Source organism: Scyliorhinus canicula, chromosome 10, assembly GCF_902713615.1.
Source record: "Scyliorhinus canicula chromosome 10, sScyCan1.1, whole genome shotgun sequence".
Classification (NCBI taxonomy): Eukaryota; Metazoa; Chordata; class Chondrichthyes; order Carcharhiniformes; family Scyliorhinidae; genus Scyliorhinus; species Scyliorhinus canicula.
The window spans coordinates 146,036,999-146,062,852 of NC_052155.1; the positions used below are offsets into that span (position 1 = coordinate 146,036,999).

The 25,854-nt window shown below is 46.0% G+C and overlaps 1 protein-coding gene across 1 annotated transcript in view; it reads right to left on the reverse strand.

Moving 5' to 3' along the window:
- Positions 1 to 5,047: 5,047 nt before the first annotated feature.
- itga9 (integrin, alpha 9) overlaps positions 5,048 to 25,854 on the reverse strand; it is a 632,947-nt gene continuing 612,140 nt past the window's right edge. The window contains exon 28 of the mRNA XM_038809824.1: positions 5,048 to 5,504. Within this exon, the coding sequence (XP_038665752.1) occupies positions 5,406 to 5,504 (99 nt within the window). The 3' untranslated portion in view covers positions 5,048 to 5,405. The remainder of the gene's footprint in view (positions 5,505 to 25,854) is intronic.

Consider the following 25,854-nt stretch of genomic DNA (forward strand, 5'->3'; position numbering starts at 1 on the left):
TGTTTGATTGTCAGGATTAGTCCTCAACTCCTTTATCATTTTATCATGGAACTACTAAGATGGTAGAAGACATACTACATGGGCATTCTAACCTTTATCATCTCACAACTCTTATGTTCCTATCTATTCTAACAAAGGAGAATGAAAGGTGTTTTATCTCATAAACACCAAGAAGGATGGTTCCTTCATTGATTCCGAGAAGAAATTTTCAGATTCACAAAGATTGCTATTGCAATTGAATTTTATTTCCTGTACAGCACAACAGGTTGCCTACTTATAATCTTCCTTCCCAATATTTCTTGTTGCAAGACTTCATTTGGTATTGACCATCACTAGTGGATCTTTACAGTTACTGGGGTCAGGTTAAACCAGATATGTATAAAATTGCTAGGTTCATCTATTACTTTCTCATTCTAACCCTAATTAGAGGCTGGTTTAGCACACTGGGCTAAATCACTGGCTTTTAAAGCAGACCAAGACAGGCCAGCAGCACGGCTCAATTCCCGTACCAGCCTCCCCGAACAGGCGCCGGAATGTGGTGACTAGGGGCTTTTCACAGTAACTTCATTGAAGCTTACTCGTGACAATAAGCGATTTTCATTTCATTTTTCATTTCATTCAGGTGGTTGTCAGCTGAAATATATATCATTTGACATTCAGTAATTTTATTGTATTCCAACCTGGACTGGTGGGTGCCAAAGAAGAAAGAATTTGCATATTTAAAAAAAAAATTTAGAGTACCCAATTATTTTTTCCAATTAAGGGGCAATTTAGAGTGGCCAATCTACCTACCCTGCACATCTTTGGGTTGTGGGGGTGAAACCCATGCAGACACAGGGAGAATGTCCAAACTCCACACGGACAGTGACCCAGGGCCGGGATTCGAACCCGAGTCCTCAGCGCCGTAGGCAGCAATGCTAACCACTGTGCCACCGTGCTGCCCAGAATTTGCATTTATATAGCATCTCTCATGGCCCAGGTCACCACAAAGCACTTTACAGTCAATGATATGCTTTTGAAATGCAGTGACTGTTGTAATGCAACATTTTGTCACCACGAGGACCCTCAAGCAGCAATGAGATGAATGATCGGGTAATTGGTTTTTGCTTTGTGCTGTTGGCAGAATCTTGGAGAACTCTGTGCTCTTGTTTGATTAGTGCCATGGAAGTTCCTACAGCAAACTGAGAAGGCAAAAAAGAGCCTTGATTCAATGTCTCATCTAAAAAACAGGCCGTCCAACTGCACAGCACTCCTTCAGTATCACATTAAAATATCAGCCTTGATTACATCATCAAGTCAGTGGAGTGGGATGATGTCATGATCTCAAAGGGCAGGATTTTCCCCTCCCCGGCAGCATGTTTTGCGGAGGCGGCCCGCCGTTGTCCGGAAGTACGATCTTCCAGTCCCGCCATTCTCAACGGGTTTGCCTATTGTCGCACGCTCTGCGCCGAGGAACGTGCGGTGGCGGTTCACCATCAGCGGTACCGGAAGATTCCGGTAGCGGGATTAGTCAGGTTCAAATGCTATTACTGAGCCAAGACTGACACCAAAAATTCTTTATCATCAAAATAACAGAAACATTAAACTAAGCTGGAGTCAAAATCTCGGATTCATCCTGTGAGGAATTTAACTTTTTATTTCAGTGCTTATCGCATATAATCGTGTCCATGTATTGAGAATGGACATAGCTGTGTAAAAATTGTTCTTCATCACTTTGAAACATCCTCTATCAAAAAACTTTGCCTCCCACTTTAGCACCACATAAATCAAGCATCCTGTGAATACTGAACCAAACACAGCAGAAAAATGGCACCTTACATAATTTTGGCAATGAGCTATAGAGCTACACTTTACAGAGATGTAATCCTAATACTGATATATAACAGGTGATAAACAGCAAAATAAAATCAGTTTGATAACTGAAATTCCTTGAGGACATCATTCCAATATCCTTTACAATATTTTAAAGTGAGTTATTTATGTTGAACAGCTAATATAATGGGTGAGACAATCGTTCAAATAGCAACCTATCATGAGCCCACGTGCACTCACTGTGAGCACTGGATCATTAAATTAGCTTATGCTTTCCAGGGTATGTTTTTGCACAGCTACTGACCATTTATTTTAATACTGTAAAGATTGCAATACCACCTCCATTTTAGAGAAACACCTCTTTTGGACAACCATCAAGTATTAAGGACTTGGATGATTAGTGTCATAGAATCATAGAATTTACAGTGCAGAAGGAGGCCATTCAGCCCATCGAGCACCGGCCCTTGGAAAGTGCACCTGACTTAAGCCCACACCTCCACCCTATCCCCGTAACCCAACCTAAACTTTTTGACACCAAGGGGCACATCTTTGTCATTCTATAAAATAAAGAAACAAAATTTTCAGTAGAGCTGACAATATTTTCATATCATGTTGAAAACCAGGTTGAGAATGGTAAAGTTAGACCACAGGTTGAAGGCCCATTATTCTGCCTGCTTCTAATCTGTGCATCATGACCTTTTGCATTGCACCAGCGCCAATGTTTCCTGTTTATGTTTCCTAAACAAGGAGAAGACATCAGGACAATAGCTGCTCACTACCGTCATTCTCACTTAGCAATTACCTCTTCCCCATAATATGCAGTAGAAGCAGAAAGTGAATGAGTGAATTCCGACTCCACTGACAAGAAATCACCTTGTACACCTATTGCTGCATCTCAGCTGCTGTCTTCCACTTTCAATTTCCCATTTTATCTTCGGCGCTTTACTGTCATTAAACGTGTCAGCACTAAAGAAAGAAGAGGGAGCAGCACTATCTCAGTTAGCATTCATGGATCTCAGCTCCTCTTTCTCAGTGGCATCATAAGCAAATTGTGATATAACTGGTTCTCTTTATTTAGATTGGTGCATTATTACTATCATAGAATTTACAGCGCAGAAGGCCATTCAGCCCATTGGGTCTGCACTAGCCCTTGGAAAGAGCACCCCACTCAACCCACACCTCCACCCTATCTCCGTAACCCAACCTAACCCACCTATCCAGGTTAGGTGGAATGGCCATGATAAATTGCCCTTAATGACCAAAACGGTTAGGAGGGTTTATTGGGTTACAGGGATAGAGTGGAAGTGCGGGTGTAAGTGGGTCGGTGCAGACTCGATGCGCCGAATGGCCTCCTTCTGCACTGTATGTTCTTTGTTTAACCTGTGCTAACCACTGTGCTACCATGCCGCCCATATGAACAGGTGAAAAAGTTCTCCTCTGCAGTTTTAAATTCAGTCAACCTGTCGCCATTGATTTTGCTCCAGAACTAACCTGATGAATCACATGACCAGAGATTCTTCTAATGTATGTCTTTTGAAACTTCCAAAACAATCAATTTAATTATTTTAAATATTCCATGGAAATGAACTGCCCTAAGTATCCAGCTTTCAATGAGTTTAGATTAAGATTCTTGGTCTCCCTACTTTACAGAGTAAATTCAGTGATGCTGTGCTCTTCGCACACAAGCTCATTCAACTGGAGAGTGGATTGCAATGTAGCAAAAATATAATGCATAACCCACAGAATTTACGGTACAAGAAAGTCTTATGTGATATGACACCACAGAAAACTTCCACACACTTAAGTCACAATGTTTGAGTTCTGTTCTTAGTGGAGTCATGTTTTCTGCAACGCACAGACCCAAGGAAGCTTTTTAATATGAATGTAAAATACTACGGGTGGCGGAATACTTAAATCAGAACAGAGAATGCTGGAAAAACTCTCCGGTCTGGCAGCATCTGTGGCGAGAGAAGCAGTTAGAGTTTTGAGCACATGTGACCTTTCTTTAGAGTTAGAGAGGGAGAAATGTGATGGATTATATGCTGTATGAAAGGGGATGGAGCAGCTGGAGCAGAGTAGAAGGTGAATAATAAGTGGGAAATAGGAGAGGATGCAACAAAGATATGTAGGGCACGAGACGGAGAAGGTGTTAATGACAGTGTGAAGGGCGTTAATGGCAACGTGTAGGTGCTGATAGTGGCATGAAGGTAAGATAGCAGAATGATAACTTGTTACACTGTAAGATCACCAGAAATGCCAAGATTCACTAAATCAAATTACATATCACCTTTAACTGCTCTATATGGAGGGATTAATAGACAATAGTCAGATAACAGGCACAAACATAGAATTGCCCCTCTTGATGAATTGATCACTTCCCCCATTACTTTTCAAATCTCTTGAATGATTTTTATCTTTCAGATCTGCCAGTGGCAACATTCACTCCCTTTCCATTTCTTTCCTGAACTCTCCCATCGCGTTTTCTGTGCCTTCCCCCTCTGCTATCAGAAGCCTTTTATAAATCCTCCTCCTGAGCTGCGCTTTCAGTCCCTCACTCCTCCCTTGTTTTTCTCCAGCCGTACTCCCCTCACTCTGTAAATAAATTGGGAATGCATTATTTATGTGTAAGTGGTATTGTACATTTCCAGGGGCACAGCTGGTCCTCCGGCACCCTCGGACAAGTTATTTTTCTTTGAGCCGTGACAGTCGAGTGCCAGTAGGTTATTCCACTGCTGGAGAAAATGAAAGCCAAACTTGATCCTATCCCCCATCCAATTTGCCCAAGTAGTAAACTTTCATCAGGGGGTCACTGGATGGTGACTTGGTACAGAAACCCTGGCCCATATTCTCTGACCAAACAAACACAGGAGCACTAAGCCTCACACGCACCCCGCCCCCCCCCCCCCCCCCCCCCCCCCGTTTGAATGTATTGTTTGTACAGTATACAACATTACATGATCATTGTTTCAGACAGTAGATGACAGAAAGTAGCTTGCTGCAAAGTGCAAAGGATATACAGTACTGAAAGGGTTAGATAACTCTGCATGTAGTCATGGATTTTCTTCATCTAGATTGACCCTACTGCAAAGACCTTCGGATAAAATAGCTTCTTCATCAACTTGTAATCACTCAGATTCTGAGCAATACATCAGTGCAGTGAGTTATTGTAGAAATGGATAAGAGTAATTTCCACTTGGATAAAAATATAAAGGAATAAACGTTTTGGACAAACATGTTCTTCTCTTATAAAAAATATTTGCTTCTCTTTACTGAACACACAAAGAGAATTCAATCCCCTGAGGGTCATATTGTTGTAAATCCCATTCTCCTCCATCTTGAATCTGTGTTCTTCACAGCACTTTGCTTTCTGAAGTTCATTGATGCATGTTAAAGGAAGTCTAAACACCACAGAACAGATCTTCAGTCTGCAATGCCTGCCTCAGGAATGCTTCCAGCTGTTGAATTACGTGAATACCCAATTGTCAGATTGCCGAAAAATCTGAAGAAGGATTCCCTCTTCTACACATGGAAGACTCTGGAGCAGTGTTAATCGGCAGTCTGATGCATGTCACATGACTGAATTATCTGGCAGCTCATTGGTCTTTTTGCACCCAGTCCCAACTTTCTTCACTGTCCTTCCTGTTCTTCTCAGCATCAATGATCTCCTTGTACCTCCGACGAAAGAAGCCCATCTAGACAAAAAAGGAAAGTGCAATGGATAAGGGTTTCAGATGATTGCAGACAGTATTGGAATGATATGCGAGAAATCTCATTGCGATCAATAATTCTTAAAACCTGTTGTTCATTGTGGTCACTCATTCTTAGAGATATATTGTAACTCATCAGCATATTAAATGGGCAGACTAGTTGGTATATTAATACACATTAATACACATTAATACACACTAATCCCAAAAAAAGGGAAGGATCCGGTGGAATGTGGGTCGTATTAGACCTATATCACTATTGAACACGGATGTGAAATATTGGCAAAGTTGCTGACAGGGAGGATGGAGGATTATGTCCCGAGGGTGGTTGCAGAAAATCAAACAGGCTTGGTGAAGGGCAGCCAGCTCGCGAGTAATATAAGACGGCTGTTGAATGTGGTGATGAATCCGTCGAGAGCTCTGGTATCGGAGGCGGTGGTGTCCATGGACGCGGAGAAAGCATTTGATCGGGTGGAGTGGCGGTACTTGTTCGAAGTTTTGGGAAGGTTTGGGTTTGGGCCGAGATTTGTGGCATGGGTACGGTTGCTGTATGTGGCGGCAAGAGAGAGGGTGAAGACGAATGATATGAGCTCACAAAGCTTTCACTTGCACACGGGTACGAGGCAGGCAGGCCCTCTGTCGCCGCGCTGTTTGCGCTGGCCATAGAGCCATTGCCGATGGCTCTCAGGGGGTCAGCAGAGTGGCAGGGGATAGTGAGGGGACAGAGGGAGCATCAGGTGTCACTCTGTGCCGATGACCGATTGCTGTATGTTTCGGATCCGTTGGAGAGTATGGGAAGGATTATGGGCCTGTTGGGGAGGTTTGGAGGGTTCTCGGGATACAAGCTGAATGTAGGGAAAAGTGAAGTATTCCTGGTGAATGAGCTGGCACAGCGGGCTAATTTAGGGGGGTGCCATTTATGGTAGCGAGGGATAGGTTTAGGTACTTGGGGATTCAGGTAGCGAGGGAATGGACAGGCTCTATAAGTGGAACTTAACAAAGCTGGTGGAGGAGGCCAGGGAGGATCTTAAGAGGTGGGATACACTGCACTTAACGTTGGCGGGGAGGGTCCAAGTGGTGAAAATGAATATTCTGCCGAGGTTCTTGTTTATTTTTCAGGCTCTCCCGATCTTTATACCAAAGGCCTTTTTTCCGCAAGTGGGCACGATCATCTCTGACATTGTATGTGTGGGAAGGCGCCGAGGGTGGGTGTTAATGACGCTGTGCAAGAATCATGGGTGTGAGCCGGGGGGGATGGATAGTGTATACAGGAGGCGGAGGGAAGTGGGGCTGGTGAGGGATTTGTATTTGGAAGAAGGATTCGCCAGTCTGGAGGAGCTAAGGGGGATGGTAGAGCTGCCGACGGGTAGTGAGTTCAGGGGCTGGATTCTCCGGCCAACAGCGCCATCTCCCGTAGTCTCCGGCACCAGAGATTCGGCGGGAGGCGGGAATGGCGCTGCGCCTGTCAGCCCCCCCCCCCCCGGTGATTCTCCGGCCTGCGATGGGCCGAAGTCCCGCTGCTGTCATGCCGGCGGGAATCAAAACACCTCCCTTACCGGCAGGACTGGCGGCGCGGGCGGGGCGATCTGGCCCCGGGGTGTGCCCCCACGGTGGCCTGGCCCGCGATCGGGGCCCACCGATCGGCAGATGGGCCTGTGCCGTGGAGGAACTCTTTTCCTTCCGCGTTGGCCATAGCATTCACAATGGCGGACATGGAAGTGAACCCCTCCCCAGCGCATGCGCGGGGATGACGTCAGCAGCCGCTGACGCACCGGCGCTGCGCGGACTTCCGCCGACCGCCAAAGTCCCTTTGGTCCCAGCTGGCGCCAACCACTCTGGCATGGGCCTAGCCCCTCAAGGTTAGGGCTTGGCCCCTAAATGTGCGGAGAAAGCCGCACCTTTGGGGCGGCCCGACACCGGAGTGGTTCACGCCACTTCATCCCGCCGGGACCCATCGTCCCGCCGGGTAGGGGAGAATACCAGCCCAGGTATCTACAGGTTAGGGACTTTGCACGAAAGGTCTGGAAGGGGTTCCCTAGATTGCCGGGATACACCCTGCTGGAGCGACTGCTGCTTCCGGATGTGGAAGGGGAGGGAAGAATTGGGGATATATATAAGTGGTTGGGGGAGCAGGGAGGCAAGCGGGTGGTGAAGATCACGGAGAAATGGGAAGCTGAGTTGGGAATGGAGATCAATTGGGGAGTATGGAGTGAGGCCCTGCGAAGGGTAAACGGGACCTCCTCTTGTGCAAGGATGAGCCTGATACAGTTTAAGGTGGTCAACAGGGTGCATATGACTCGGGCGAGAATGAGTGGATTCTTTCAGGGGGTAGCAGATGAGTGTGAGAGCTGTGGGCGGGGGCCAGCGAATCATGCGCAGATGTTTTGGGTTTGTGAAAAATTGGGAAGGTTCTGGGTGGGAGCGTTCACGGTCTTAGCCAGGATACTGGAGGAGGGAATGGACCCGGACCCTTTGGTGGTGATATTTGAGGTTTCAGAGAAGCCGAAGCTCATGGAGAGGAGGAAGGCCGATATCATAGCCTTCGCCACTCTGATTGCACGGCGACAAATTTTGCTGGAGTAGCGGTCGGCATCGCCACCGGAGGTAGCAGCATGGTTGGGTGACCTGTACGACTTCCTGTGATTAGAGAAGATAAAGTATGAGTTAAGGGACTCAGCAGGAGAGTTTGAGAAAAGGTGAGGGATGTTTGTGACCGTGTTTGAGGAGCTGTTCATTGCCCGGGGGATGGGGGGGGGGGAAGGAAAATCTGTACAAACCGTATAGTTGACTGATGGGAGGAATGTTTCCTGGGGTGTTTATTTGCTGTAACTACTTTGATACAAGTTTGAATAATATATGTTTGAAAAAAAAGACAGCACAGTTCTCATTAGAATGGAGAAGGATGAGGGGCGACTTGATAGAGGTTTATAAGATGATCAGGGGAATAGATAGAGTAGACAGTCAGAGACTTTTTCCCCGGGTGGAACAAACCATTACAAGGGGACATAAATTTAAGATAAATGGTGGAAGATATAGGGGGGATGTCAGAGGTAGGTTCTTTACCCAGAGAGTAGAGGGGGCATGGAATGCACTGCCTGTGGAAGTAGTTGAGTCGGAAAAGTTAGGGACCTTCAAGCGGCTATTGGATAGGTACATGGATTAGGGTAGAATAATGGAGTGTAGGTTAACTTCTCAAGGGCAGCACGGTAGCATTGTGGATAGCACAATTGCTTCACAGCTCCAGGGTCCCAAGTTCGATTTCGACTTGGGCCACTGTGTGTGGAGTCTGCACATCCTCCCCGTGTGTGCGTGGGTTTCCTCCGGGTGCTCCGGTTTCCTCCCACAGTCCAAAGATGTGCAGGTTGGGTGAATTGGCCATGAAAAATTGTCCAAAATTCTATGATTAACCTAGGACAAAAGTTCGGCGCAACATCGTGGGCCGAAGGGCCTGTTCTGTGCTGTATTTCTCTATAAAAAATAGAAGTCATTTCCTCCACAACACAAATCGAGACTCTTAAAATCAAAGATCCTAAATTGCCCCTTAGTGTCCAAATGTTTGCTGGTTCGGTCGGGTTACTGGGATAGGGCAGGGGCGTGAGGCTCGGTGCAGATTTGTTGGACCGAATGGCCTCCTTTTACATTGGAGGAATTCTATAATTCCACAGATGCATTGCCAGGAGTATTGTGTTTGAAAGGCTTACATAAGAAATTGTATATTTGCATTCTCTTCTGCCAGCTGAATTAAAATTTGGTTCCGCTTGGTAGGACCTAACAGTCACGTCATGAGGTTCAACTTCGGACCTCACCACATTGGTGACTAAAGTATAAAATTGGTGACAATTCAGTCAAAATTGGCAATAATACTCAGAGGGGTAAAAACAAGGACATACAAGTGGAGAAAGTCACTTGATTGCAATGGGTAGCTGGGGTTCATACCCAACTTGGACAGAATTCACAAATTACACAAAATGGAAAACTCTTCAGTGCTGACATTAACTATCTTGATCAGCATCGTAATGTATCATTGAAGAAAAAAAATTAATGGTTATCATTGTCACTGAACTCAAATAAATCCTACAGGGCCCTCACAAGCCCTTGAACAGCCATTTTTCTGTTGTGTTTTTGGTGGTACATTGAATCTACAGGCTGAATTTCATGATCCCACATTCCCAATAAGAAGTCAGAGAAAATATTCTCTGGTCTGCTCTCCTTTCACCATTGCTAGTGCTCAATTTTTTCCTTGTCTGGGCTTTATAAATACGCATTGAAGATCATTTATAGTTCAATGTGGGATTGATTAACAGTGGTCACGTTGAAAAGTAAGGGGCATGATGACCTTCCCTGACGCACAAAGTTTCTCCATTTCCACCATTTTTGCTTTATGGGTCTGGTGTTCACACTGCTTTGATCTTTTTAGGAAAACTTCAAGGCGTTGGACGCATTCACGGGAGCAGAGGACAGGAGACAACCTCTGTAGTCGTTTTGCCCAGAAGCAGAAATTGGACCCCAGCAGTTAAGCCTCTCTGACATCTGGCCTTAGTCTCAACGTATATGGAGAAATCTGATCTCAGCTTAAAGAGAAGCCTGGAAATGCAACAATTTTCATGGTCGAAACAATTTTTGTCATTTCCACCAATACCTGTTTGATCATAAATAATTTCTACCACAAATATTATTACAGCCATAAAAATTAATCAAAGCACAGCACTACAGATATTGTTGGCAGGAGCAATGATTAACTGTTTATTGACAATATGTGCGACAGGATTATCTCCATTTGTGGAGAACTCAAGCTTTCTTCTTGATGGTGAAAGGGTACAAGCTTTCTGATAGCTTTGCCTTGCTTTGGATTATTTATGGGATAAATCTCTGTCTTTGTACTCGCTTTGGATAATTTATGGGGTAAATCTCTGTCTTTGTACTCGCTTTGGATAATTTATGGGGTAAATCTCTGTCTTTATATTCAAGTCATGGAATTAGATATCATGTCAAAAGAAAATCTATAAAAGCTGGAAAGTGAAAAACAGGAAATGCTGGAGAATGCACAGCAGGGAAGCCAACCCCTTTAAAACAGAAAGTATAGAGTTGCACATCCTCAGGATGCCCCAACATGATTTAGAGTCAACAGGTATGTTGGGAAATGATGCAGGAAAATTGTGCATAGTAACAGTCCATGAACAGCAATTTGCTGTGTCACCAAATATCTTGGTTTTGGGCTCGTTGGTTGAGGGACCGGTCTGGACAGAAGACGTTTACTAAAGACAGATTAATGTCTTGTGAATATAAGTTTGCAACTCAAACTTTGACCTATCCTTCATTTCAGATGCTGACCAACCTTCCGTGCATATCCAGCAGTTTTCTGTTTTTATTTAAAGACAGTTTTACAGAATGAGTGAGACAGGCTGTGACACGTTAGCACAGTGGTTAGCACTGTTGCTTCACCGTGGCAGGGGAGTCAGGTTCGATTTCTGGCTTGGGACACTGTCTGTGCCGAGTCTGCACTTTCTCCCCATGGCTGTGTGGCTTTCCGCCGGGTGCACCGGTTTCCTCCCATATGTCCCGAAAGACGGTCTTGTTAGGTGAATTAGACATTCTGAAATCCGCCTCAGCGTTCCCGAACAGGCGCCGGAGTGTGGCAAGCAGGGGAATTTCACAGTGACCTCATTGCAGTGTAATGTAAACCTACTTGTGACACTAATCAAGATTATTATTATGTCTACATCCAGTCAATTTATTACAAATTTCTTTAAATAACAGCATTTATTCAGGGTTGATTCAGTGTCTTTCGGATTCTGCAGTGCCATTTCCATGACAAGGGAATGTGAATTTTGCAATATGTTAACAAATGACTAACACAGTTATTTATCAATTAAAGTGGAGCAACAGTAATTTATAGATTAAAAAAGGGCAAGTTTAGAGGGTAGTGCTCAATCTATGAATTTACAGTACCCGGTGAGGAGGAAAGGTGGGATAACCTGTTTTTATGTTCTGCTTTTCATGACGACAGGGTAAGCAAAGTGCTTTATAGCCAAAATACTTTTGAAGTAGAGCCACTCTTGTGATGTGGGAAACGCGACAGCCAGTTTAAACAGAGCAGAGCTCCCATAAACAGCAATGTGATAGTGATCAGATATTCTAATTCTGTGTAGTTGAATCAATGAAGGGTACCTCAGAAACCCTACAGTGCAGAAGGAGGCCATTCAGCCCATCAAGTCTGCACTGACCCTTCGAAAGACTCTACCCATGTCCACTCACTCCTCCAACCACCCTCGCCTCATAACCCCATAACCAAACCTGCACATCCCTGGACATTCAGGGGCAATTGATCATGGCTAATCCACCTAACCCCTACATCTTTGGACTGTGGGAGGAAACGGAGCACCCGGACGAAACCCACACAGACACGGAGAGAACATACAAACTCCACACAGAGAGTGGCACAAGGCTGCAATTGAACCTGGATCCTTGGCGCTATCAGGCAGCAGTGCTAACCACTGTGCCACCATATCGTCAAGGATAAATGTTGGTCAAGACACCATAAAAAACCTCCTTGCTGTAGACAGGAAGTCAGTATTACATATCTGAAGCACAACACTCACTCAGCACCAGGGTGCCAGCCTTCATTTTTGTGCTCGTCTTAGAATGGGGCCTGAACGCACAACTTGCCAACACAGTGGCGAAAGTATTTACCAAGTGAGCCACATTTGACACTGAATTAATTGAGACCAGTCCTATTGAAATGGATAATGGAGGAAATCTGTTAGGGGCGGATGATGCGGTGAACCATGACAAAGGCTGTAGAGAGGGCAGCATGGTGGCGCAGTGGTTAGCACTGCTGCCTACGGCACTGAGGTCCCAGGTTTGATCCTGGACCACAGACACATTGATTCGATGAGGATAGAAGAAAAGTTAGAGAAGGTGATAGTTCAGGCCTACTGCAGTGGATGAGCTGTATTCAGGTTTGGATTGTTGGGAATGTAAGTAGGTAGAAGCAGAAATGATCTCCATCTTCGCGATAAAGCCCTCATACTTAATGTCAAGAGGCTTGGTCAAAGAGGTAGTTTTTAAGAAGCATCTTAAAGGACAAAAAGGTAGTATAGAAGCAGAGAGGTGCAGGAAGGGCATTCCAGAGGTTCGGGCCTTGCCAGCTGATAGCACCATTCACAATATTGGAGCGACTAAAATCAGGGATGTTTCGGAGGTCAGAATTAGACAAATGCAGAGATATGAAATGAAATGAAAATCGCTTATTGTCACGAGTAGGCTTCAACGAAGTTACTGTGAAAAGCCCCTAGTCGCCATGTTCCAGTGCCTGTCCGGGGAGGCAGGTACGGGAATCTGTGGATTGTGAAGCTGGAGGAGATTACAGAGATAGGGAGTGGTGAGGCCACGGTGGGGTTTGAAAACAAGAATGAGTATTTTAAAATTGAGTCAATGCCTAGCACCTAGCCATAGAGGTCAGCAAGCACAGGGGTGATGGGCGAACAGGCTTTGCTGCAAGTTAAGACAAGGGTAGCAGAACACTAGACCTGAAATTTATAAAGTCTAGAAAGTAAGAGACAAGGCAGGAATACATTGAAATAGTCAGCTCTAGGGGCAAATAAGGCATGGACGAGGTTTTCTGCAGTATCTGAATTGAGGTAAGAACGAAAACGGGCAAATATTTATAGAGCTGCAAATAAGTGGTCTTAGTTATGGTATAGATGTGTATTTGGAAGCTCATTCCAGGGTCAAACATGACACCGAGATAATAAACAATCTCGTTCAGTCTGAGACAGTGCCAGGGAGAGGGATGGGATTTGTGACTAGGGAACGCACTTTGTGGTGAAAACTGAAGACCATGGGCCGGATGTTTGTGGAAAAGGTGGAAAGGTAAAGTCAGGAAACTTCCCAACTCAGCAGACACATATCCTTTGAAATTGTTCCCAACCACCATATATTTGTTCCCGGGAGGTGGTTAGGATGGGTGGCAGGATGGCGTCAGGCCTGCCAACTCCAGAGGCAGGTCTGAGAAGGCATTGGAAGCTGATGGATGTCGAGGGTAGCAGGCTACAATACCTGGTTCCAGTGTCCCAGTTGTAATGATAAATTTCAGGTCCTAAGTCCACCAAACTCTCCTCCCACCCCACATGCTCCCTCTGTGCCTCTTCATATTCCCATGTTCCTCCATTTCCCCCATGTATCCTCCATAGTTGCTCCTCCAGTATTCGTTGTGGGCAGGCCTCAAGTCACATGCCCTTGAAATGGATGTTTTCTTTTAAATCTGTCAATCTATGGGAGCTCCCTTTCAAATATACTTCATACTGAAAAAACTATTCATTCAAAGAAGCCATTCACAAAGTTAATTCCCCTCAAGTGATCAATCTGTTGTAAAAACAAACATTTAATGAGTAACCAGACGAAAGACAGTTTCATGATTGGCTAATTTGTCAAACTTTTACAACTGCAGTCAATGCAGCCTATTTAAACCATAAAAAAACAAAAGGCTAGGTTTTCCCCAGGCTACACCAGAAGGCATGTCAACCAAAGCAACAAAGAGAAGGTATTATTTGTTTTCTAAGTGGAAGCTTGGGAGTTTGTAACCATTGTTTGAAAGCATGATAGCAGTTTTCACAAAAACAAAAGTACTCTAATGCATCTCTTGTCATTCAAAGAATCGCAGGAGCAGATGGCTGCCTTGCTTTTGGCTCCCCATTTGGGACAGGGATTCTACCATGGTACACAGCAGCTCCCCCATGGATCATGGGTCCCCTCAGGTGCGTTGAAGTACTAATCCTCACAGAAGGGGTCCAACTCCACAAATAATTCAGGTGGATTTAAACTTCCCACCCCCAGAATGAAAACGACAAGCACTGCAATTGGGCAGACTATCTGTGTCCTTATACTATGCCTGCAGACATTGTCGGAAACGGGAATGGGAGTGGCAACACGAGAATCTGGTCTGGCCCATCATTTTTAAATCACTCCGGAGTTGGACAGACTCTGAAAATCCGGGTCAATGCCTTGGTCTTCCCAATATTTCCCAATATTTAGTTGTGTGAAATTTCTGACGACCCAGTGATGCATGTTGGACAAGGAGTTTGGCAAGTTAGTAACAGTGGAGGGAACAAGTGAGACGGTGGTGAAGTTGTGTTGCGAGTTGTCAGCTTTGCTGTGAAAACTAACACATGTTTGTGGGTAATGTATGATGCAGAAGTGGGAAGAACACAAAAACATAGGAAATAGGAGCTGGCTGAGGCTGTTTGGCCCTTTGAGCTTGCTCTGCCATTCAACAAGATCATAGCTGACCGTCTGCCTCAACTCTACTTTCCCATACCGTCCCTATATCCATTGATGTGATTCTCTGCCTACGACTAGAAAGACAACAATTAAACCATATGAGTGAGTTCTAACCAACTGCAAGACGGTATTGGTGGAAAGCTGCAGACAAGAAAGATTTGCATTTATATATCGATTTCTGCGGCTATCACCAAGGAAGTACTTTTTAAAATGTAGTCACTGCTGCAATACAGGAAACATGACAGCCAATTTGTGCACTGCTCCCACAAACAGCAATGTGATAATAATCTGTTTTTATGAGATCAATTGAGGGATAAACATTGGTGAGGACTTTAGCAATAACTTCTCTGCTCTCTTTCCTAATAAATCTATGGGGTTGTTTACCTAAGAAGGGAGAAAATACTTCTGTGTGGTATAACATCCAAAAGATGACAACTTCAGCAGTGCAGCACTCTTTCAGTACTGCATAAGAGTGTCAGCTTTGATTTGTGTGTTTTGTTCCTGGAGTGGGACTTGAACCCAGAACCTTGTGATTCAGAGGCAAGAGTGCTGCTGAGCCATGGCTGCCAATGCAGCAGGCTAATAGGTTGGAAAGGTGATAAGGAATTATCTCTGTCCAGTCACACAGAAAGTCATTGTGACTTTGATAAGAGCTGTTTCGGTACTGTGACAGAGGCAGAAATTTGGTCAGAGGGGTTCAAACATGGAGTCCTGGGAGAGATGTGCTGGATTTGGGAGACAATAACATTGCCAGAAGTTTGGAGAGAAAGGGATGGTTAAAGATGAGATGGCAGTTTGCAAGGTTTGCAGGGGTGAAGGCTTTTTATTTGTGGAGATGGTGATGTTAGCAAATTGAAAGGAGATGGGTACTGTACCCAAGGAGAGGGAAGCCACTGACAATATCAGCTGATATGGTAACCAGGAAGAGAAGTTGGGTTGTTATCAGCTTAGCATGAATAAGATTGAGGCGCCAGGGGCTGAGTTTAATGGACAAGATGGGCAGCAGGGTAGCATGGTGGTTAGCATAAATGCTTCACAGCTCCAGGGTCCCAGGTTCGATTCCCGGCTGGGTCACTGTCTGTGTGGAGTCTGCACGTCCTCCCCCTGTCTGCGTGGGTTTCCTCCGGGTGCTCCGGTTTCCTCCCACAGTCCAAAGATGTGCGGGTTAGGTGGATTGGCCATGATAAATTGCCTGTAGTGTCCTAATAAAAGTAAGGTTAAGGGGGAGGTTGTTGGGTTACGGGTATAGGGTGGATACGTGGGTTTGAGTAGGGTGATCATGGCTCGGCACAACATTGAGGGCCGAAGGGCCTGTTCTGTGCTGTACTGTTCTATGTGAGAAGAGATAGGAAATGAACTTGAGAAAAAGGCATGTTCAGCGTTAGGGCAGGGAAAATACGCAGTAGAAATATGGCCTGGTGGGCAAGGGGAAGGGAAGGAAGGGGAAGGGAAGGAAGTGAAAGAGCCAGCTGATTGGATGGTCACTATCTTTGTGACAATGAAGTCCATAAACTCTTTGCACTTGTTTGGAATATTTGCATCCAGGATGACTGCACTTTTGGCAGACAAGAAAGGGCCCTTATTGTCCTTGATGTGGTCCACCAAGGTCTACTGAATGACTAAACCATCAGTCTACATAATAATTTAAGTCAGCATCCCTTGGCTGGAAGGGAGTGGAAATGAGGGTCACATCAGGGGAATAGCCAGGATGAGAGAGAGAGAGTGATGGTTGTAATGGGGATGCGGGTATGGAAATGGAAATGTGGTTGAGCACATTGCAGCTACAGAAGTGTTGTTGGTGAGCAGAGAGCCAACCTTTAGATAGTTAGGATTCTGAGAGTGCAGTTGTAAATAATAATAATAATAATAAGAATAGCTTATTGTCACAAGTAGCCTTCAATGAAGTTACTGTGAAAAGCCCCTAGTCACCACAGTCTGTTCAGGGAGGCTGGTACGGGAATTGAACCCGCGCTGCTGGCGTGGTTCTGCATTACAAGTCAGCTGTTTAGCCCACTGTGCTAAACCAATCAGGGGAGAGTTTATTCCAAGGGCAGATACAGAAGGAAGTAGGATTTGGAGGGGAAAGAGAGTTATGAGTGCCAAGCAATACAAGGAATTGGCCAGATTGATATGATTGGAAGTAGCGAGGCCATATGAGATGGCAAAGTGTGTAGCCAATGATATTTTGCACCAATTTTGAAAACATTATACTGGAAGCATTTCCACCTCCACAACACACCATGCTGACCACCCCCGCCCCCCCCCCCCCCCCCCCCCCCCCCCCCCCCGCCCCCCCCGCCCTTCACCACCACCCAGGATGAATTAACCACCATTCAAAGTTTCCACTAGTCATGTTCCTTTGCAAGCCTTTTGGGAGGCTTTAATTGTTAAGATGATTCTTTTGAGCATAAGGACACAAAAAGATTAGTTTTAAAAACTTGTAATGAGATTTCTGTTTAAATTTACTATCAACCTGATTAATGCATTCCAATTTAATTAGAAAATAGTTTAATATATTTGTTTAAAAGTGGATTTCAGTAATTTAAAATTGAATTACTCAGAGCTGGTTGGTTTAGCTCACAAGGCTAAATCGCTGGCTTTTAAAGCAGGCCAAAGGCACGGTTCGATTCCTGTACCAGCCTCCCCGGACAGGCGCCGGAAGGTGGCGACTAGGGGCTTTTCACAGTAACTTCATTGAAGCCTACTCGTGCTGGTTTAGCTCACTGAGCTAAATCGCTGGCTTTTAAAGCAGACCAAGCAGGCCAGCAGCACGATTCGATTCCCGTACCAGCCTCCCCGGACAGGCGCCGGAATGTGGCGACTAGGGGCTTTTCACAGTAACTTCATTGAAGCCTACTCGTGACAATAAGCGATTTTCATTTTCATTTCATAATAAGTGATTTTCATTTCATTTCATTTTCAGCTGACGGATTAAAATTGCTTTTAAAAAGGAAAAACATCAAGGACTATTAATCAGTATGAGAGGTCTTAATATACACCGGCAATTCTGAGAGGCCTAGATTCATGATGACAATGTTCACATGATGGGGACAAGAAACTCACTGAATCATTCATTTTTATAATCCTGGAACTGGAGAGCTGCCAAGCACAACAGAGGCCTCTTGAGTCCTTTCTGTATCTCCAGTAGTGTGAATCAGGGATGTGTGCTGACCCCGACCTTATTCACCATCTTCTTCAGCATGATGCTGCAGCAGGCGACTGAAGACCTTGAGGAGGGAGTTTAACTACGCTTGGGATTGGGTTGACACAAAGACAGAAGAAAATCTTACTCCTGAATTTCGTTTCACCAATGACTCTGTTATCTTGGCCCGTTGAAGGTCGCCGCAGTGCGCATGCGCAGCCTCTGCCCGGAAGTGCGGGTGGCCATATCGGCAGCTGGAGCTGCGAGCTCCATGACAGCTGCCTGCTAGCCCCCCTGCAAGACGCTGAATCTGTGGTCTTTTGACGGCAGTTTTCCTGCCGTAAAAGACTATGGGCGCAATTCTCCGCACTCACGACGGTGCAGAGAATAGCGGGGTTCGTAAATTTTCACGACCACGCTAGTCCGACGCCCTCCCGCTATTCTCCCACCCCCCCCCCCCACGCCCGACTCCCGATACGAATCGCTGCCGCCGTTTTTTTACGGCCAGCAGCGATTCTCAGCTGGCCGATGGGCCGAGTTCCAAGCCCTTTACGGCCGTTTTTACGAACGGCAAACACACCTGGTCTGGCCGTTCGTAAAAACGGCCGTAAAGTCCCAATTTTGAAAACCATGGCACCGATTGGCACGGCAGTACCACGGCCATGCCAAGGGTGCCATGGGCCCGTGATCGGTGGGCACCGATCGCGGGCAGCGGGTCCGATTCCCACGCACTCTTTGTCCTTCCGCCGCCCCGCTGTATCACTTCGCGGGGCGGCTGAGGGGCATCCCGGCCCGCGCATGCGCGGGTTTCGCGCAAATGCGTGATGACGTCATCCGCGCATGCACGTGTTGGAGTCTTCCAATCCGCGCATGCGCGGCTGACGTCATGTGATGCGTCAGCCGGTGCAAACTCTGGCAAGCGGGCTTAACGAAATTCGTTAAGCCCGCGATGCCGGAGTTCACGGCCGCGGCATACTGGCCCCGACCGGGGACCATTATCGGTTCCCGGTCGGGGAGGGGGGGGCTGGCGTCAAACCCGCCCGGATTTGACGCCAGCCTTACGATTTCTCCCTGTCTGGGAGAATCGCGCCCTACAGTTTTCACGACGGCGTGGCGACATAGTCCCAAAAAGAAGAATCCAGCCCCCAGTATCTCCAGCATCGAGGCCATCCTTCTGCAAAATCAACTGCGTTGGGCGGATTACATTAACTTGATGAACGACAGCTGGATTCCCAAGATCGTGTTGCACGGAGAGCTGCCCACTGGCCAATAGAACAGAAGGGACCCGTACAAATGTTTCAATAGCTCCCTGAATAGTCACCCTCTGTGTGCTACATCAACCATTATCAGTGGGAAGCGCAGACCCTGGATAATAATAATAATCTTTATTCTCAGAATTACTGGCGTATATTAAGACCTGTCGTACTGATGAACAGTCCTTGATGTTCTCTGTGTGAAATGTCAGATGCAATAATCAATGTCAAATGCTGTATCACCTCACTGTTATCAGATATTACCCCACTCCATTACTTAGCTAAATTCATTTTCCAACATGTTTCTCGGGAGGAGGGGGTGGGGGAGGGGAAGTGGCCCGCCTTTTGCCAGCGACGGGATCTTTTTGTTCTGTTGCTGCCAATGGGATTTCTCAGTGGATTCACCCCCCAATGCAGAGAAAACTATGGTGGGGATTGCCATCCAAGGGACTGGAAGACCCTGCTCCCTGCTGACCAGTACTGCTAGAAAATCCCCACCCATAGTTTATATTGAGGATTGCCACTTTTACATAGGCTGAGGGGATCTATCTAGGATTAGAAGTTCTTTGTTTTGAACCCATACTCAGAGAATAAGCTTCCTCATGTTGCACAGTTGTTTATCATCACAGTCCTATCATGGAAGCATGTGTCTGATACAAGCTGCTAAATTGCTTTTTAAACAAATATCGAGTAATATCTCATTCAAAATCACAGTAACTGTTTTATTCCATATTGTGTCTCAACACCAAGTGTGTTAGCATAGTGGGTATTATGCCGTGCATTTTATTCCTTATCAATAGTGCTCTCCCTGTCTCTCTTCTTCTGAAGGAATTAATTCCTGTTGACCCACTCCTCTCCGCTCTTAATGACTCAAATTCCTCAATGGCCTGATGCTCATTCTCTTCTCCCGACGACATCAATTGCTTGATGATGCAATTCTCTCCTCTCTGCTCTGCTCAAAGCACTGATCCCCTGAGTGGCTGTTATTCATGCAAGTCTTAATCGTGTGTTCGCAACTTCTTTGATTATGGAGGGCATCATTGTCAAGTCAAATTCCATCTTTGCTTAAAACCCATCGAGTATCACAGATCAATCTGGGGTTGGCAGATACCAGTCTGGAGTGGGAACCTAGGTTGATTTTTTTGCCTCTGACTCTGGGGTATTGAAGTTATTTTCAGCCCAACAATACAATTCCAGATCGACTTGCTCATTGCAAGTTGCAGACTGAAACTGTTTCTTTACTTTTCAGTATGGAAGCATTGTTCTACCTACTGAAATATTGCTTTCTAAATGATAAAATAGGCACTTATCAAATATGTGAAAAATATTTTACTTAAATGTAAAGGTAAATTTTAAAAATGGAGACAAAGAGAACATATCATATATCATAGAATTTACAGTGCAGAAGAAGGTCTTTTGGCCCATCGGGTCTGCACAGGCCTTGGAAATAGCCCAAGTCCATGCCTCCAGCCTATCCCCGTAACCTTTTGGACACTAAGGGGCAATTTATCATGGCCAATCCACCTAACCTGCACTTCTTTGGACAGTGGGAGGAAACCGGAGCACCCGGAGGAAATCCACGCAGACACGGGGAGAAAGTGCGAACTCCACACAGTTACCCAAGGCTGGAATTGAACCCGGGTCCCTGGCTCTGTGAAGCAACAGTGCTAACCACTGTGCTACCGTGCCGCTCACCTATGGTAGTAATTGTATCAATCACGGCTCCAAGCACAAACCCTTGACTATCACGGGGGTTTACAGGCGGACATTCCGAATGAGACTGCCTGCTATGGAAGTTCTTGCCCTCTGTTGGAAGATCAGGGGTTTTACACTAATCACTGCTTCCAGCACAAGTCCTAACATGCTGTTGGTACATAGTGAATCCCTGCTCCCAGCACAAATTAGAAACTCAGACACTGTTATGTTCAAACTATCATTTTGAACCAAAACTTTAAATGGCTTTATTGAGACTCATTGCCAACAATGTGGGTTTTTCAAGTTCCTCCCCTTGGCTGCAATCCCCATCATAATGGACATGCGCTGTGCCCTGCAATTTCTTAATTCTTGTACAGTAAGAAGTCTTACAACACCAGGTTAAAGTCCAACAGGTTTGTTTCAAACACGAGCTTTCGGAGCACGGCTCCTTCTTCAGGTGAATGGAAAGGCTTGTTCCAGAAATGTTTATATAGACACAGTGTGGAGATGCCGGCGTTGGACTGGGGTGAGCACAGTAAGAAGTCTTACAACACCAGGTTAAAGTCCAACAGGTTTGTTTCAAACACGAGCTTTCGGAGCACGGCTCCTTCTTCAGGTGAATTCTTGTAACCATCATGCAAGTTTCCACATTTGTTAAATGAACCTAAATAATCTGGCCTTAAACATTTCACAGTGATAAATGGACAGCAGTTACTCATCTAGTCTACCTGAGGCAATCTCTTCGAACCTCAGTGGCAATCTGTCATTAGCTGGTTTAGAGTCCAGATGATGTTTCAAACTAATTCACTCAAAATCTCCGGGTAAACCGAATAGAGTTTACAGCAACTGGATTATTCCTGAAGGAGTCATCTTGATGTAAACACTTACTAAAATGGAAGAGATTTCAATGTGAACCAGCGTAAATAAGTTGTTCTTAACCATTGCACTGTGAAAGGGGCTTTTTATGTTAGTGTTGCATGAATTGATGGCCTTGGTTATGCCAAATCTCCTTCCTCAGTCTGTGCATTGTTACTGTTCACTCAATTATGATAAACAAAGCTCTGATTGAAGACTAGTGAGATTAGTGCGCATTGTATACAACAAGAATGGGGAATTAAAAAAAATATGTATATTTATATGTGTATGTGTAAGTCTGTGTATGTGTAAGTCTGTGTATGTGTAAGTCTGTGTATATATAACGTATTCCTCTACACCACTGAGAGGGCGAGATTCTCCCAAAACGGGAGAAATCGTAAAGCTGGCGTAAACCCCGGGCGGGTTTTACGGCAGCGCGCCCCTTCCCGACGGGGGACCGATTCTGGTCCCCGGTCGGGGCTAGCAGCCCGACGCCGTAGGCTCCGGCAAGACGGGCTTAACGAAAATCGTTAAGCCCGCTTGCCGGAGTTAGCGCCGGCTGACGCGTCATATGACGTCAGCCGCGCATGCGCAGTTTGGAAGACTCAAACCCGCGCATGCGCGGGTGACGTCATCGCGTTTTTGCGCGAACCCCGCGCATGCGCGGGCCGGGTTGCCCCTCAGCCGCCCCGCGAATGGATACTGCGGGGCGGCGGAAGGACAAGTAGTGCGCGGGCATCGGGCCCGCTGCCCGCGATCGGTGCCCACCGATCGCGGGCCCATGGCACCCTTGGCACGGCCGTGGTACGGCCGTGCCAATCGGTGCCATGGTTATTAATAGCGAGTTTGTGACGCCGTTTTTACGAACGACAAGACCAGGTGTGTTTGCCGTTCGTAAAAACGGCGGAAAGGGCTGGGACTTCGGCCCATCTAACAGCTGAGAATCGCTGCCGGCCGTAAAAAAACGGCGGCAGCGATTCGGGTCGGGACTTCGGCGGGGGGGGGGCGGGAGAATAGCGGGAGGGCGGCAAAAATGTCGGGAAGGCCCTCCCGCTATTCTCCCACCCGTCGTGGGGGGCGGAGAATTTCGCCCAGAGTCTTTAGACATTGGACAAGGACTCATTTTCGAGACAGATTCAACAACACAAACATTCCAGCTGCTTTCTTTGGAATTTTAACTGATAAGAAATCAGACTTTCCCATCAGCTGTTGACGAGCAGTTTTGCCATTTCCAAAAGTAAAGTTCTGACTGTTACTGAGATAGGACAGCTGAAAGCTTCCCATTGAAACAATTCTGAAGAAACACATTGATACTCGGCACCTGAGGGCACTGGTTTCAGAGCTGCATGGCGGACTATTCTCTAAGTTTGTACAAACCATTTGAGATTAAATGTGCAATCAAAAATTCAAATATGGGAAACTGATTAGTTTGCAACTGTTGATTCCAGCAACCTTCCAGTGAAAGTTTTTCAGGCAATTTTTGCGCAAGACGGGTGAAGGAATACTCAGGCAAACACTTTGCATTCATCTCCCGAGTGAGGCCGAGGAGAGGGTAGTGGCTGACATGGAGGTTCTTCCAGCTCGTTAATCAGATGCAAGTGGGCACAAGTCACCAATTTGCTGCCGGCGAGGGGCATGAGGCTCGCTGCTGCCTCCAGTGGGGGAACGGAGCATCTGATTTGGATTGGTGCCCGGCACAGATATTGTTTATCAGCCGCGCTCCATTCTCCACCAGATCGGCAAACCCACTATCAGTGTCGGACAATGGAAAATCCAGTCCTGTATCAATGACTTGGATAAAGGTCCAAATGTACGATTGCTAAATTTACCGATAACACACAGGTAGGTAGGAAAGTAAGTTGTGAAGAGGTCATAAGAGGGGCTGGTTTAGCTCACAAGGCTAAATCTCTGGCTTTTAAAGCAGACCAAGCAGGCCAGCAGCACGGTTCGATTCCCGTACCAGCCTCCCCGGACAGGCGCGGGAATGTGGCGACTAGGGGCTTTTCACAGTAACTTCATTGAAGCCTACTCGTGACAATAAGCGATTTTCATTTCATTTCATTTCATATGGCTGTAAAGGATTAAGTATTCGGCAAAAATTTGGCAGATGGCGTATAATATGGGAAAATGAGAAATTCTGTATTTTGGAATGAATAATACAAAATCAGTTTATTTTTCAAACATGATGTGGAGATGCCGGCGTTGGACTGGGGTGAGCACAGTAAGAAGTCTTACAACACCAGGTTAAAGTCCAACAGGTTTGATTCAAACACGAGCTTTCGGAGCGCAGCTCCTTCACCTGAGGAAGGAGCTGCGCTCCGAAAGCTCGTGTTTGAATCAAACCTGTTGGACTTTAACCTGGTGTTGTAAGACTTCTTACTGTGATTTCTTAAACGGGGAGGGTTTTCAGAACTCTGTGGTAGAGATACATCGGAGTGTCCTGAAGCAGATACAGCAAGTGATTAGGAAGTAAAATAGAATAATAATAATCTTTATTATTATTGTCACAAGTATACTTACATTATCGCTTTAATGACGTTACTGTGAAAAGCCCCTAGTCGCCACATTCCGGCACTTGTTCGGGTACACTGAGGGAGAATTCAGAATGACCAACTCACCTAACAGCACATCTTTCGGGACTTGTGGGTGGAAACTGGAGCGTCCGGAGGAAACCCACGCAGACACGGGGAGAACGTGCAGACTCAGTACTGACACTGACCCAAGCTGGGAATCGAACCTGGGACGCTGGTGCTGTGAACAGTGCTCACCACTGTGCTACCATGTGTTGTTGTTTATTGCAAGGGAAATGGAAGATAGAAATAACAAGTGGTCTCACCTACAGTTGTTGACAGGGCCCTCAACAGTGTGCGTCCATTTCCCGCACAACTACCCTCATCCCCTCCCCTCCCTCCCAGAACAAGGATAGAGTCCCCCTTGTTCTCACATCACCTCTCCCATCACCCATGGCACCTTCCCATGCAATCACAGAAGTAATAACACCTTCCCCTTTTCCTCTTCCATGCTTAACATCCCAGGCCCAAAACACTCATTCCAGGTTAAGCAGTGTTTCACTTGCACCTCTTTCAATTTGGTCTATTGCATTCGCTGCTCTCAATGTGGTCTCCTCCATATCGGAGAGACCAAACGCAGACTGGGTGATCGCTTTGCTGAGCAACTCCAGTCTGTGCGCATTCAGGACCCTGATCTTCCCGTTGCTTTCCATTTTAACAAAAGACCCTGCTCCCACGCACACATGTCTGTCATTGCCTGCTGCAATGTTCCAGGAAAGCTCAATGCAAACTGGAGGAACAACATCTCATCTTTCGGTTAGGCACACTACAGCCTTTCGGCCTGAACATCGAATTCAACAATTCCAGATAATTAGCTTGACCCCCACCTCGACCCGTTTGTTCCTACTCATTTCATTTTAACTGTCTTTTACCATTTCTTTCTTTCTTTATATATATTTACCCCCAAATCTTATCCACCTTCCTTACACCTTCGCCCTTTTGCTTCCCCCTTCCCCTCCCCAACAACTACATCTGTCACAGTTTACCCTGTGATGTTAGGTTCTCTGCTGCTGTTTGGCTTTTCACACCTTTTGTTCTCTCTGGGGACTGCCATTGGCACTCTTTCCCCTTGGTTTCTGTAGCTATTAGCACCCCGTTTCCCTGGGTTTCTGTGGCTTTGACTCATCTTTCATTCTCACTCCACAGTATAAATATCTCCCACTTTCTCTGTCTTTTAGCTTTGACAAAGGGTCATCTGGATGAGAAACATTAACTCCTTTCTCTCCCTACAGAGGCTGCCAGACCTGCTGAGATTTTACAGCATTTTCTCTTTGGCCATCACACCAATAGCCTTTCTCACTCACTGTTTGCTGCACCAAATTTCTTGCTTTCAGTGACTGGTGTCCTTTGTCCTCTTCTATTCTCTTCCTGCACCGAGTGAAGCACTAAAGCAGGATTCTGTCTGTTCTGTCTGTCGCCAGGGTCTTTTAGCTCGGGAGGCCCCATTTCGCATCATGCACAGCTGATCGGGAGTCTCTGCTGCTCCTACCACCAGCCATTGGCATGCTTGGCAGGATTTGCGGGTTGACACACTCAACCTG